The 14,906-nt window shown below is 39.2% G+C and overlaps 2 protein-coding genes across 4 annotated transcripts in view; one reads left to right on the forward strand and one right to left on the reverse strand.

The window, feature by feature from the left end:
• USP42 (ubiquitin specific peptidase 42) overlaps nucleotides 1–14,906 on the forward strand; it is a 42,093-nt gene that overhangs the window by 16,552 nt on the left and 10,635 nt on the right. For all 3 annotated transcript variants that reach the window (XR_005227052.2, XM_037910661.2, XM_037910660.2), the window contains exons 10-16: nucleotides 35–175; nucleotides 5,870–5,970; nucleotides 6,528–6,681; nucleotides 7,394–8,140; nucleotides 9,112–9,203; nucleotides 10,007–11,527; nucleotides 13,692–14,026. Coding sequence is in view for 2 of the 3 variants with exons in the window: in XM_037910661.2 (XP_037766589.1) it covers nucleotides 35–175; nucleotides 5,870–5,970; nucleotides 6,528–6,681; nucleotides 7,394–8,140; nucleotides 9,112–9,203; nucleotides 10,007–11,527; nucleotides 13,692–14,026 (3,091 nt within the window). In the remaining variant the exon portion in view is untranslated. The remainder of the gene's footprint in view (nucleotides 1–34; nucleotides 176–5,869; nucleotides 5,971–6,527; nucleotides 6,682–7,393; nucleotides 8,141–9,111; nucleotides 9,204–10,006; nucleotides 11,528–13,691; nucleotides 14,027–14,906) is intronic.
• The window catches only part of CYTH3 (cytohesin 3), a 98,796-nt gene continuing 95,982 nt past the window's right edge, over nucleotides 12,093–14,906 (reverse strand). The window contains exon 14 of the transcript XR_006284194.1: nucleotides 12,093–14,181. The gene's annotated coding sequence lies outside the window, so the exon portion shown is untranslated. The remainder of the gene's footprint in view (nucleotides 14,182–14,906) is intronic.

Below are 14,906 nucleotides of genomic sequence, written 5' to 3' on the forward strand. Positions count from 1 at the left end.
CAAAATTTGAACCTTCTCTTCTGTCTCTATTTAGGAAGTGAAATATCCTGAGTATCTGGATATTCGACCATATATGTCTCAACCAAATGGAGAACCAATCATTTATGTTCTATATGCAGTCCTGGTGCATACTGGTTTCAGCTGTCATGCAGGACACTACTACTGCTATATAAAGGTAAGATAAACATCTTTTTCTTTAAATAAACAGATTTCAAAAAAACCCACAGCCTTTCAAGAATAAGCATTGGGGACATTAATTTTTCATTCCTCTCTTCACCAGTACAGCCTTTACTCTGAGGAAGGGAGCTGTTCTTGAAGGCAGGCTGTTTGGATGATCTGTCTTGGTAGGTTCCCATCCATATAAGGATGCAGAATCTTGCATATGTTTTTTGTCACCCTCCTAAAGTCCTTTTATTCCTTTTTGGATGGGAATTCTCTCAGGGGAGTCTTCGCCCAACCTAGATATTGCCTTTAACCAAAAACCGTGAGTCTTCCCCACTGTGTGTTCTTTTCAAAGCTATTTTGGATCATCCTATTGCTACTGGAATGTCCTACTGACCCCTTCGTGGTTTTCTGTGTAGTCTTTAGTGCTACCAGGACACTTCTCCCTATCAGTTGGATCATCCCAGGAAGTTCTGTCTGTCTAGAAACATTCTTTGTTGCAGAAGGCCTGTTCTGTTAGAAACCGTCCTCCTCAATCCTGGCTGGAGATGAAATTCCTCCTTCATTTAATTAACAAGGCTTCTTCTGTATTGTGCAAGTGTGGATTATCAGTTATAGTAGCAAGTTTACAACAAAGTTCCCACTCCTGGGATTTTCCTATTGGAAGTTTTTCAGATGCCCACAAATGCTTGTCAGCAAAATTCTGTGGACACTCTCTTGATGGATTTTCCTGTTTTGTTTAAAGAGGATTTTCTAAGTTAGCAAGATCCTCTGCCTGTGCTTGTGTCTATCCTTTGATAAGATAGTAAACTCGTTGGGACAGGGATGGTAACTTCCTTTGTGTCTTACAGAGCATAGTCTGTGTGCTTCACAAATAGTAAATAATTACTGGTGATCCTTTCACCATGGAACTTCAGAAGCATCCAGCAGGGACCATCTTAGTGCCCTTCATTAAAACCAGACAAAGCTAAATAGAAATTGTAACAGGATGAATGAGAGAGAAAGCAGGGTAAACTGAACACTGCTCCATCTACCTCTATCAAACCACTGGGTGGGGATAGACCGTGGATGAGAGATGGCTTTTTTTTCCTTTTCTATACATGACTTGATCCTTATTAAGGTACAGAACAATTGGGAGAACCTTGATTGGCAATAAGGGCTTTGCCTTTTCAGGAAAAGTTTTATCCTAGTACATCCTTGCATACAGCTATGTTTGATGCTCTAAAGGTGGACTCTTCTTTAGTAGTTTTCGTTTATAATAGCCTTCCATCTGAGCAATTTTCCTTGCAAAACTAACTAGGCAGCACCACAGAAGCTGAGGCTTTTCAGCTCTGAGTGGATGGAGTTATGGACTTAGAGGATACCAGGCTAATACCCTGACTCAGGTAGATATCAAAGCTGAAGCCAGCAGCTTAGCTCATTAATTGGCTTTATTGCTGAGTCTGGCCAATCTGGGAAGTGTGTGGACGCATGGTCCTTGAGGTCTCTGTATGAATCTTATGGCTTCCCCAGGGAGGTAAGCCTGAAGTCTCAGGTACCTGTCTCAGTGTGCATATAGTGTTAATGGCCTTATAGATTAAGCATGGAGCAGAAGAGTGGGCTTCACCCAAATAAGTCGGGCAACAGATGTGCTTGATTTGGGGAAATATAGAGGTGCATGTAGTGCACCTCTTAAACTCTCTGCAGGGCTCTGAGATGGGCATCACCTTGGCACCAGACTGAGCCATTGGGGCTGAAAATATGACTTCTCTCTGAGGAAAAATTTCCTAAAATTATCAAACTAAGAAACTTTACAAAAACTGAACTGAGTACAGCCGAAGATTTGTTAAGGCAGATGACACAGCATACATCCCTTGTGCTGTGAGGCAGCAGAGAAAGCACTGAGGTAGTTGGGGGCTATGCTTCGTTGAATAGTCTTGTGTGCTGAATGGGTGCCGTTACAAGGAAGCAGTCCTGCAGCCCCATAAGACACTGCTTTAAAGAGGATTCTGCATGCTTAAGGCATAAGGACACCATCCCTCAAATGGGAATCATGGAGGCCCTCAAAGAATAAATTGTTTAACAAGTTCCATCAGGCAGCTGGCGCAACTAACTTTCTCAGTGTATTTTCATTTCTGCTGTCTTTGCTTTGTTGTTTGACTGTGATGATTTTTTTTTTTTTTTGACTGAAAAAAATTTGTTAGGGTGTCTGTCCTTAATATCACTATATAAGGCACTTATAGCTATGTAACGGGATAATTGATGTTGTCTCTAAATCTTATTCTCACTAACCTGCACTTTCCTGTTGATAAATTATTTGACTCCATTCTCGGTAAGACTATTAAGGAGGTTTCTGAATTGTGGAAGATGATTCTCCTCTGTAAATTCAACTCCTCTAGGTGCCATTGAGTTTCCTCCCTAAAATAGAAAATTGCTTTTGTCCATTTCTTTGGATAGTTTCCTGCTATTGCTTCAAGAACCAGCCCGAGAATCCAATATTTCTGCCAAACCAAATACCTTAGGAATCTAAGGTCAAAACCACCTCATTCTCTCCCACTATAGGGCAGGCTGTCCTGTTGTTTGCAAGGCGGGGTGGGGTGGAAGGACCTCTTCTGAAAATTTCAAGTTAACATAAAGCAGCCTTGCAGATAGTATCTTCAGTTTTACTTCCGGACCAGCATTACTAATTTAATGTCTAGCCCTTTTGGAACTCTTCAGCTTCATAGGTTGTCATAAGTCTTGCTAGCCCTGTTAGTGAAATTTAGCAGGTTAGAGTATTTTGTTACTTTGCAGTTGGTTGCAGTTGGAGAAACCTGCAGTAATAAGCCAGTCACCCACCTTTATGGCAAAGACACTGAAACTATTCATAGATTGTGGGTTTCTCATCATTGAGCATTTTTCTCTGGCATCCTAACAAACTATAGAGCACCTGCAAGTGTTTGAAACCACCCAATGAAAAGTTACTAGGTTATAGACAGTCTTCAGCAATACAAGTTACTTGTTATCTAGAGAGGCAACCATTGCATATTTCATGATAATGTAGGCTTGACTACTTCAAATGTGACATCCTTTGCACCTGAGAACAGATCTCTGGACTATGAGACTTGAATCTTTATTTCTCACTATATCAGTAGTGAGTAGTTGTCTATGTTGACTTTGGGCAGTATCTTGAGGTTCTTTGACCATGTGATCATGGTCGCATTAGCTGCCAACAGGGAAGGTCTGTAGACCCCTTCTGGATGCTTTAGCCACAAACATAGGGCAAGAAATTATTTCTGTTGTATTAAGTAAGAGTTCAAGTCTGTGTTTTGTCCTATAGCACATTCCATCATATGAGTGTAAATGAGACCTGCTTGAACGCACACTACCAACATCTGTCAGAGGAATCTGGATGTTAGCTCTGAACCAGGAAATTGATGAGTTGTACAGATTGTTGTACTTTTTTTAAAAAAAATTATTCTGTCCACTATGAATCTGCCAATTTTAATTAATTTCCCCTTGTTTCTTGTATATGAGAGTTGTATGGATGGAAGTTGAATGAATTTTTTTTTCCTCTTGCTTTATGGATCCAACTCAAAGCCATGCTGTAGCACGGTGGTTCTCAAATGGGGGGGTCACAAGGTTATTATGTGGGGGGGGGGGTTGTGAGTTGGCAGCCTCCACCCCGAACCCCACTTCACCTCCAGGATTTATAATAGTGCTAAATATAAAAAAAAAAGTGTTTTTAATTTACAAGGGGGGTCACACTCAAAGGCTTGCTGTGTGAAGGGGGTCACCAATATAAAAGTTTGAGAACCACTGCTATAGCACAAGTTATTTTCTGATAAACTTTCTTTTATTCTCTGGGATCCCCAGTGTCCTTATGCAAGCCTGCTCATCCCAAACCTCTGAAAAAACTAAAACAACTCAGAGCTTACATTATCCTTCTTGTACTGGTCTGGTCTCAATTCAGAGAATGAAAATTTAAAATGGCTAGAGGTCTGGGCTTTAGTATAGCAAATTCTGGACTAGTATTATAAAAAAAGGCAAGATGATACTTGGAGCAATCTGATTTTAAAGCATGTGTCACTTAACATTTTAAAACTTTTTCATTGTTTTTGCAAACTTGTATGTGTTCATGTCACCACTGTGACTTCCTCTCCTGATGAGGTCCTAAACTGCTGCTGCACTAAGCAGTTATATATTCAAAAGGATCTGTGAAGTTTAAGAAGTGGTCAGACTCTGCATGCATCTGATGAAGTGGGATGTAGCCCATGAAAGCAAATGCCCAAATAAACTTGTTAGTCTCTGAGGTGCCACAAGGACTCCTCATTGTTTTTAATAAGTTAAGAATCATTCATGTTATAACATCCAGTATCTCAGATTGTGGCACAGAGAAATGCTTTGGTAGATGAGTAGACTTTCTGGACTAGAAAACTCTTCCACACAGTAGTCCTGGACCAGTTATCCTGGTCCAACAGTGTCTTTCACTCTGTTTCCTTTTGAACCTTTGGCTCAGGATCCTGGCTCTAAATGAGAGTTTCTTGTCCTTCCTTCCGCTGGTTCCATTACTTTATCGTACCACTGCTGTGTCTGTAGTTTTGCATAAGATTAACAAAAGCAGTTTAAAGTAGACGAGAACTCTCTCTTGCCTTCCTATAACACTGTAAAATGCTGATGTAAATTAGCCCCTTCTGTTTGCTTCATACATGGTTATACTCCTGGTTAGAGACTCTCTGAAAATCTTCCTCTTACAGTAATTTTTTAAATAAACATTCTTGCAGAGTTTGAGTATTTGCTAAGCAAAAATTTTATCTAGTTTCACAGAATATTTATCCTTTTAGTTTTGTTTTATCATGTGTTCCTTTTCCCCCGAAGACATGACTGACTTTTATAGTTCTGCTTTCCTTTTTGATGAGGAACAATTGAACTTGAATCTAAAATATAATTTCTTGCTTCAGCTCTCCATGGCTGGCTGTAAAAAGACTCTTCCATAGTCACACACTCAACAAAGATCCCACTTGTATAGTGCAATCTTAATTCTGCCCCTTGTCAGAACTAATAAGGTTGCAGTGTTCTTTTGGCTAATTACCCATAAAACGGTGTGATAGTTTATGTGATAGGATTTGTGAACATATAGTGGACAGCTGTGAAACAACTTGCCCATAACGCCAGTCTCTTCCTGACCCCTATCAGTGGGGTTGGCTTATGCTATGAAGCAGAACGGTTTATATCCCTTATAAAAATGTTTATTCTGTCTGTTGTATCTGTAGGTATTCACGTAGATAGAAATCTTGATTTCTTTTTCAAATTGTCCTAAGCTCTTGGCCTCTATATCTTGTGAACATGAATTCCACAGATTGTTATACTTCTATTAGTTATAAATTTGTTGCCAGTTTTATTTAATGCCCCTTTATTCTTGTAGTATATGTGATTTGTTGTGTGGATCCTTGATGGGACAGTGTTTTAGCATAACAGGTCCTCTCTAAACAGTAAAACTGTTTCTGAGAACAGTTCCCTTGCTAGAGTAAAGTCTGCACTGGTGAAGGGGAACATTCACTAACGGATGTTAGCGGTAACAAATCTCTGTAGATAAGGGATTTAATTTAAAAAAAAAAATCAGTTGTGTACATTAATGAAAATGGCTATATTTTGGAGTGCTCTTTATTCTTCTGCAGTTGATTAGTTTTCTGTGTTTTTCTAGCAGATGTTGTAACTGATTTAAAATATGTCATTGACTTATTTGCAGGCCAGTAATGGGCAGTGGTACCAGATGAATGATTCTATTGTGTCCAACAGTGACATCAGATCTGTGCTTAATCAGCAAGCTTATGTGCTCTTTTATATCAGGTAATATCAAGTACCAAAATGCGTTCAAGATTCAGTTACTTTCTTGTCCTTCATAATTTTTTTTCCCATTTGTGTTTTTCCTCTCCTGGGGAAAAAATCCAATTTGGTTAATTCATCTCTGTCTACCCTAAAACTCCACTTATAGTTTAAAGCTGTAGAAGTTGTCCTTCCGTGCCTGTCTTTTTGCTCGTGTAAGTTAAATGTCTGTCTTCCGACACCCACCACTGAAAGAGTTACCTACAGAGTGAAGTGCTGCTTGTGTAGGTGGAGCATTTTGCGTCTTCTGGATCCAATGCTGCGTAATTGGTTGACTTCAAGGGTGGGAGATTGAGGTGATGGGTGTTGTGAAGTTGAGTTGCGGCTTGGGGTTGGGAAAATATAATAGGAGGTCTGTTATCTAACTTACGATTTGTAGCCTTGGTTAAAGTTTGTTTTAAAAAAAAAACCCAAAAACACAGTTCTGTGAAGTATTTAACTGTGGGATGTGTCTAAAGCCTGGGCTAAGCAAAAGAACAAATATGAATGAATGAAATACTTATTATCTGTTGTTTCTTCAGGTCCCATGATATGAAAAATGGAGGAGAACACCCCCATTCCATTCATACACCAGGACAGTCTTCTCCCCGTCCAGTTATCAGTCAGCGGGTGGTTAATAGCAGGCAGGGGGCATCAGGTTTTATTGGCCCACAGCTTCCTCCTCACATGATTAAGGTAATCTTCATATGTAGATAATGGCATCAACTTGATAGCAGGAGTTTTGTAAACAGCCTTTGTTTATTTTTTATAAATGTTCAGGATCTCAGATTTCCTTTCCCCACAATACTGCTCTGTGCGCAGTGCTCCTTCTGCAGCCTAAGCAGCTAGAAACACTTTAATAAAGACAAACGCTGAACTGTGCAAATATTACTTCCCCATTGCTTTGAACTTCAAACTAGGTGCCAAAAGTACTCAAAAAAGCACACTGTCAAAATATTTACTTTAAATAATATTTGAATTTATTAAAACTGAAATAATTTTAAAAATCCAGTTTTATTTTATTTTATTTATGCTGTTTCTTCTTTTGCACTGGTGAAACCAGACTGGCTTGTTCTCAGTTATTAGTATTGTGCAAATGTTCTAAGGTTTGCATATAATAGGGTTTTTTGTTTGGGATTTTTGTTTTGTATCTTGCAATCAGCAAAGGATTGCAGTTGGTGTTAGCTTTTTAAAAAACAAAACAAAATGTGAACACTGAAAATCTGTGAACAAAATGTGAACACTCAACTACTGGCAAGATTTTTATATATAACTCACATAGGGGTGTTTTCTGCTTAGTCACTGGGGCAGTTTGTAGAAATATCAAGTAAGCCCATTATGTCTTGGGATATTAAATGCTGTCTATCCACATGCACACATTTTCATAGTGATTTCTTTGTAATTACAGAATTCCAGTCATTTAAATGGAACTGGATCACTGAAAGAAACTCCAAGCAGTTCTGTGGCAAGTGCTAGCAATGTTACCCTAAACAGACCAGCTTCAGCTCCACCTTCAACTTCCATTCAAAATTGGACAATTAACAGACCCATTATTCCTGACCCTTCGAAAAAACAGAAAATCACTATCAGTATTCACAATAACAAATTGCCTACTCGCCAAACTCTGTCTCAGCCCAACCTTCATAATTCTTTGGAGAATCTCAGCAAACCTGTTCCTTCGTCCACGATTACGAATTCCTCTGCAGTAAAGTCTACCTCAAATGCACCTACAATGTCAGTTGCTACTAAAGTATCTAAACAAACAGCTCCTAGTGACTCTTGTTCTAAGCCATTAATGAATGGCAAGTCTAAACTAAACTCTAGTACGTTGGTCCCTTACGGTGCAGAATCTTCAGAAGAATCTGATGAGGAGTCGAAGGGATTAGTTAAGGAGAATGGCCACTCAAAATCTTTTAATGGAATTTTGATTGGAAATGTAGTTAGTACATTACAGAACTCTTGTTCTTCCTGTCAAGATGCTGAAGAGGCTGTATCCCAGCATGAACTGCCAAAAAATGTTACAGTTAATGGTGCTATTAGTATAGATAGTGATCCTGAAGAAAATGGATTGAAATTTGAAGAATCCACTTGCCAAGTCAAGCCTGTTAAATCTACAGAAATTCCATTTTCTAAAGTGAATGGATTGCATGGAAAAGTGAGTTTTATATTTGTTTGTTCTAGAATGTGTCTCTTCGTGGCAGATTATAAATATGACTGTGATGTGTTCAATATTAAAATGTTCCTCATTCAGGCAAAGTTCAGAGGAAAATATACAACACAGGCTGTCGTCATAGCACTTTGTGCTGCAGTCCCTTAGATCTTGCATGCTAAGCAGGGTTGAGCTGAATCAAAACTTGCTAATCTCATTTCTATATCTGTAAGATGGAGAGAGGATGCATCTCTCAGTGGTGTCTTAAAAATATTTAGCATTTATGTAATGTTTTGCAAACACGAACTATTCTTCTGAGGTGGGTACAGTAAGCATTATGTTGTGCTCAGGTACCAGAGAGGTAGGTGTGATAAATACCTGGCTATAATTCCATCTGGTAAAATGGGGAAACTGAAACATGGAGAGGTTAAGTGATTTACCTGAGTCTGTATAGCAAGTCGGGCTTAGGATCTGGGTCTACAAAACCACACTGCTTTTTTATTAAGGCTGATGTTGATGTAAAACTTTGAGGTAGTAAGGTGCTCAGTGGTGTTGTCCCAGTGCATGTTGGGGGGCATTGTGGTGTTAGGTGTGCAGTCTGTCAGATGAGACAAAACCTGTGGTGCTGACCATCAATGAGCCTATGTCACTCTTTATAAGAGGAGTGCTGTTTCTGGTATGTTGTCCAGATTTCATCTGACAGTTGTATTCTGCCTGTCTTAATTCCCCTACAGTTTAAAGTGTGTAGTGTTGTACTTACTTTTTCTTTTTCTAAATTGGTGATGTAGTATTGTTGTGTGCTGTTAATGCTTGCAATATTGAATGTTAGGGTGCAGTGCCTACAGTGATCCATGTGTATAGTTCGTATGTCCGATTATGATTGGAAAGTGCTCTAGGACTTTTTAGGCTGAGATGCTACGTAAGTTTGTATGATTGCTATCATTCTGTCTGTTTTAACTCATACCTTTTAATTGTAGATAATACCTACAGCTTTGCCACCAGTTCCTGAAGATAGAATATTAGAGTCTTTCCGATATAACCAGTTGAAAAGCTTGTCAGAGGAAATAAGGTAAAATACACTTTGTCCAAATTAAGATTCCATACAAATTTTATTATGGGTATACTAACTATTAATAATACTTAAATGGAAAGATTTAGATCACTGAAGGAATACCATACCATACCATACCAAAACTAATGGTAGTGAGAACAGAACTTATGTTTGGCATTGTGCCTATTCTTCTAATATTAAAAACCTGTTGATGCCTCATGGAAAACTTTGGAAAAACATTCTATGTAGAAACCATTCTGTTGTATTGTCTATATTTTCTATATTCCTCTTCCCCTTTTTTTCACTCCTAGGGATGCATGCATGAACACGATATCTATTTATTAGTGTGGGTATAAGTATTTTTCGGTCTACCACACTTCTAAAATATGGGCAGCTCATTAGGAGTAATCCCAGCTGCTCTGCTAGGACACTGACCAGGTGAGTGTAAATTCCTGCCACCTGCCTTCCCTTGCCTCGGGAGGGAGGGAGAGGGAAACTCACTATTACAACGTTTTTATTGTGGGGAAGGGCAACCATAGCGAGTATGGTCATGAGTCATCGCAGCAGATAGATGGAGGGGGAAGTAGGAGAACTGACAGGGTAGGTGCTCCTGAAGTGTTGCACATAGAAAAGCAAGCAAAAGAGATTCCCCATGAGGAGGGAATATATTATAAGTAGATGTGTTTCTAAACAGAATGTCTTTCAGAGTTTTCCAGGAGTCAGATGTTTACTGATGAAAAGGATTTTTACTCTTAACAATCGTCATGTAGATTATTTCTTATTTCTGATGAAAGTCACAAATATATTTCTATTTTGTGCAGTGCAACTGGACTTGAAAAAATTTCTGAAAATGATGGTCCTGTAGAAACTTTAGTCAGTGGCAACAATACTGTTTCCTATGAGAAGTCTAGTAAAGTTCCCGCTAACCTTAGCTGCAATGTCCAGAATCCCTTTACTACATCAGATCCTGAGACCATTTCTACCAAAGAAGAAATTGCCGAAAGTATTGTATCAAAAACTGATCATGCACATTCTGATATCAGTGGTCAGTGTAACACTACGAAAATATCCCTGGGAATTGATGATGAATTCTCTAAACAGTGTGATCCTAAGGATTATGCAGATAAGATAAGAGGAACACAAGAGGTAAAAATGACTTTGAAGGAGAGTCCTCTGCACATCAGAGGGTCTGCTGAGACTGCAGAGAAATTGGGGCAAAGCCCCTTCATAAAGTCTGACAGTGAATGTAGTTCTAAAAAACTTGCAGCTCTAAACATTATAGATAAATGCCAAGAAACAAAGGAGAGTGCTAATAATTACACAGATGTACCACCTACTAATGACTCTTCTGCTACAAGGTTGGATAAAGTTTTAGAGAGTCATTCTAAAGAAAACGATGGACTGGATGGTAATGAAATATGTGAAGAAAATAAGGATAGGCAAAAATTTAAGTCTCATTCTCCAATTAAGGAAAAAAATTGCACCCCCAAAAAAATTGACAAAGGGCATTACCGTACTAAAAGAGAGCGCTCTGAAAGTGAAGAGCAGGAGAAGCAAACCAAAAGCAAACCAGATGATGATTATTCCAAAAAAAGGCAATCCTACAGCAAGGAGAGTATGAAGCAAGATCGCTATAAGCTGGAGCACTGCAATGGAAATAAGTACAAACTTATGCATAGTGAAAGAATCAGCCCTGATAATGGCAGAAGTTTAGGAAAATACACCCATTATAGATCCCGAAGTAGAGGGAAAACTGATCAGGAGAGGAGTAGATATTACCATTCTAAAAGGGAAAGATCTTGGAGTAGGGAAAGATATTACCAAGATATGCCAAGGAGATGGGACAAGTGCAGATATTACAATGATTATCCTTCTTATGCAGCAAGAGATGGTAGAGACAGAAAATTCTTTCATGGGGACAGAGACTATGACAAATCAAGTCAGGTTTACAACAGTAGGTCATATAGGGATTATTATTACACAAGCAGATGGAATCATGAACCAGTAGCTAAAGAGAGAGAGAAACATCATTTCGGCAGCTCCAAAATAGACTTGTATAATTGCTCAGCTCCCTCTCAGCACTCTGAAAAATATTCCCATGAAAAATGTGCATCCATGTCTGAAGAAAACAGTTCAAGTTTTGAGACGTCTTGCCACAAATATGAATATCTAAAAGACAGAAAAAGAAAATGTGCTAGTCTAGAAGGTAGTGACAGTGATATGGAAAAGAAACAGAGAAGGAGTTTGCAGAGTGAGCCAACGGACGAGCAAAAAGTGAAAAAACACAAGAAGTCAAAGAAAAAAAAGAAGTCCAAAGATAAACACCGAGAGAAAGATGATAGGTAAGCAAGAGAAACTTTTATTTGCAATGTTCTAAACAAACTCCTCTTTCTAATTTATCTCTGGCTGTTTCCCTGCTCTTCCCCTTTTTTCCATTGCTTCTGAGCCCATTGCACTGTAAAATCTGTCAGGGGAAATCATGTTAGTTTGATGTGTGTTGCATAGATGGGATCAAACCATGTTGTTGAGTTGTGTGAGAGCTTTGGAACAAGATGAAACAAATCATGTTATAATCATCTGCAAACAGACCCTGACTAAGTTTATTGCACACTTTTCAAAACAGGCTATGGTCAAACTTGGGTAGGCAGGCCATGACATAACTTTTCCTCCCAAAGTAGAGATGCGCTAAATTTGTTTGCACCAAATGGTAGCCTGGAAGAGAGAGGTGGAGTCATGTAGCTCTTCTTTTAACTGAATGGAAGCTGTATGTGTCCTGTCACAAGTCTAGATGGGTGTGCAGTGCAAAGGACCAGTTTATGTGTATAGGAAAAGGAGATTTGGAGAGACACTAGTGTTTCTCTGCCTTCCCTATCCAACAAAACCACCTGTATTTTTGTTAGAGGGGAGTGCAGGTGCAGTGAAGTACAGCATGACAGTAAGGTAGAGAAGGCAGGGAAATACTAATGCTTTCCCTCTTCCTTCTTCTGAACCCTTGAGTTGATCCAGAGGTCCTCCACCTGGACTCCACTAGTCTTAGCAAACCCTGTCCAAGAAGAATCTCTTCCCCCTCCATGAGAGAGCTCATGGTTGCACTGGGATTCTTCCTTGCACAGGGCAGCAATCCCAGTCAGCACAGGAAGCCACCTTTATCCTACGGCCCCCCAACTACACTCATCTGCAGGCCTGAAACCCGTTCTGTCTCCCACGGAAACCAGTAATATCCTCTGTTGGTTTTTATTGCAGAAAAGGAAACTTATAGCAAGTCATAACTTTACTTAGGCTTTGTGAAATAAGAAGCCTGAGAGTTTGTTCAGAGGCCCCCCAAAAAGTCAGAATCACAAGTGAAACTTCAAAAAGGTGGGATTTAAAATTGCTTAGAATTCCTACAGTACAGAAGTATGTGTTATGAAAACAAGGTAGAAAATTAGTTTTTCTTCCTAAGTGATCTGTGTGAAGCTTATTGCTAATTTAAGGGAGTACAGCACTGGTTTTCTTGTGTTTGCAACTTAACTAAACTATATGATAATGCTTCCTGTCAGAGCAGATGAATTACATCATGTTCTGACCCTTCTACTGACAGCCTCGTGTTTTAGGTCCACTTCCATATTTATTCTTAATTGCTAATTATTTATCATTTGATTTTAAATATTATAAAACTCAAAGATGGACCAGTTGAATCACCTGATGGACTGAACTCCATGATTATGGCTGGGAGTGAAGAAAATGTACTACTTTGATGAGTTGCACTCTGTTATATAGTTCCTTATTTCATATTGTGTGAAAGTGACCTATGGATACCTTGGTTGCCAGCAACTAGTGTATTTCGAGTGTTAGAGCACACAGGGCCATGGTTATATATATCGCACAATGGGACCAAATTCTATGGCAACAGTCACTGCATTCCACAGCAATGTTAATTTATTCTGTTGTCTTGACATTCTTTTCATTCCCATCTCCCACCCACCCCACACATTACTATGGTTCATTGTTGGAATCTATTTGTTGACTTAAAATTGGTGGATGATTACGTTCAACAGTGATTAGATTTGAGGATAGTTTTTGCTTTGATCACCAGGTGGTTCCTCTCCAAACCCTGGGGCTTGGCTCCTGCACTTTTCTCCAGCCAGCCCAGTTAATCAATCTACACTTCTGATTCCTCCCATTCCCTTGCTGCAAATTGGGCTCTAGCTCTAACACTACTACCCCTGCTGCCTGACCCTGTGAAACAATACAGGGAGCAGGCACTGCAATCCAGTTATCCCCTCCGCAGCTGATCTGTTATGCAAAGTGCATTACCTGATGTATTGAGTATTCCACTGTTTTCAGCAGAGCAGCACAGATGCTGGAGTAGAGAAACAGTAGCACAGCTGTTAAGAAAATAAGATGTGCTCTTTATTTTGAGCTTTGGCCAGCCAGATTGCATATGTATAAATAAAGCGTAATACGTTTGTAACAATAGTATAAGCATCACATTTGTTTTCTTATTCACTTCTACGTTTTTTTCAGACATCACCAGGATTCAGACTTCTCTGGGGCCTGCTCTGATTCTGACATCCACAAACATAAGAAAAAGAAGAAGAAAAAGAAGAAACATACAAAGAAATCTGAGGGGTTTATTGAATATTTAGATCCTAATATCCAGAAGGCTGCTGGCTCTGAGGCTAATAAGACATGGGAGAAAAAAGAATTTCATTGTACAGATGATCCTCCATCTGAAGAATATAGTAAACATGGGAGTAAACGGCCTCATGAGGGAGGGGATGCTGATTCCTGTCATAAAACAAAATACATAGGAGGAGGCCAGGAAAATAGCTATCACATATCTAAAGAGTATAGCAAAGGTAAGAGACCATTAGAAATTAATGGGATTTCTATTTTTTTAAATAGAGAAAAATATTTAAAACCATTTTAAGTGCTTTGTAATACATATACAGTATGTCACATCTTCCAGACACCAAGCAACCCCGTTATGTTGGATTTCTTCAGTTTTGTATATCTGTGAAATAAAGTAGATAAGATTAGTGATTTTTACTTACCCTGGGTTATTGACTAGGTAGTTGCTGTCATCAGCATGTTTGTTACAAGAAATCCTTGGGCAGATCATATTGATGAGTTGTAGTATGAGCTTACAGCAGGTAGGGAGGGGAAGAATAGCATTGTTGCTATTGTCCATTCTGCCTGTGTCAAGTAGGCTTAATTTAAATATTTGTGCCTTTTGTTTTTTTTTCCTGAGCACAGTAAATATTTTTATACTAATTTGTGTCATATATAAATTGTTTTTGGTGAGGGGAGGAGGGGAAGTCCAAAAAATTTTGGAATTCAGTAATCCTTGACCAACAAAGTTTCTGCACAAAATCATTCCTTATATATAGGGCCCTACCAAATTCATGGTCTATTTTGGTCAATTTCACAGTCATGGGATTTTAAAAATCATAAATTTCATGATTTCATCTATTTAAATCCTGAAATTTCACAGTGTGGTAACTGTAGGCGTCATGACCCAAAAAAGAGTTGGGGAGGGTGGGGGTTTGCAAGGTTATTGGAGGGGGGGTTGTGGTACTGCTACCCTTACTTCTGCGCTGCTGCTGGTGGTGGTACTGCCTTCAGAGCTGGGCAGCTGGAGAGTGGTGGCTGCTGGCCGGGAGCCCAGCTCTGAAGGCAGAGCAGCTGCCAGCAGCAGCACAGGAGTAAGGATGGCCTGGTATGATATTGTCACTCTTA

The sequence above is a fragment of the Chelonia mydas genome, chromosome 10 (assembly GCF_015237465.2).
Source record: "Chelonia mydas isolate rCheMyd1 chromosome 10, rCheMyd1.pri.v2, whole genome shotgun sequence".
NCBI lineage: Eukaryota > Metazoa > Chordata > Testudines > Cheloniidae > Chelonia > Chelonia mydas.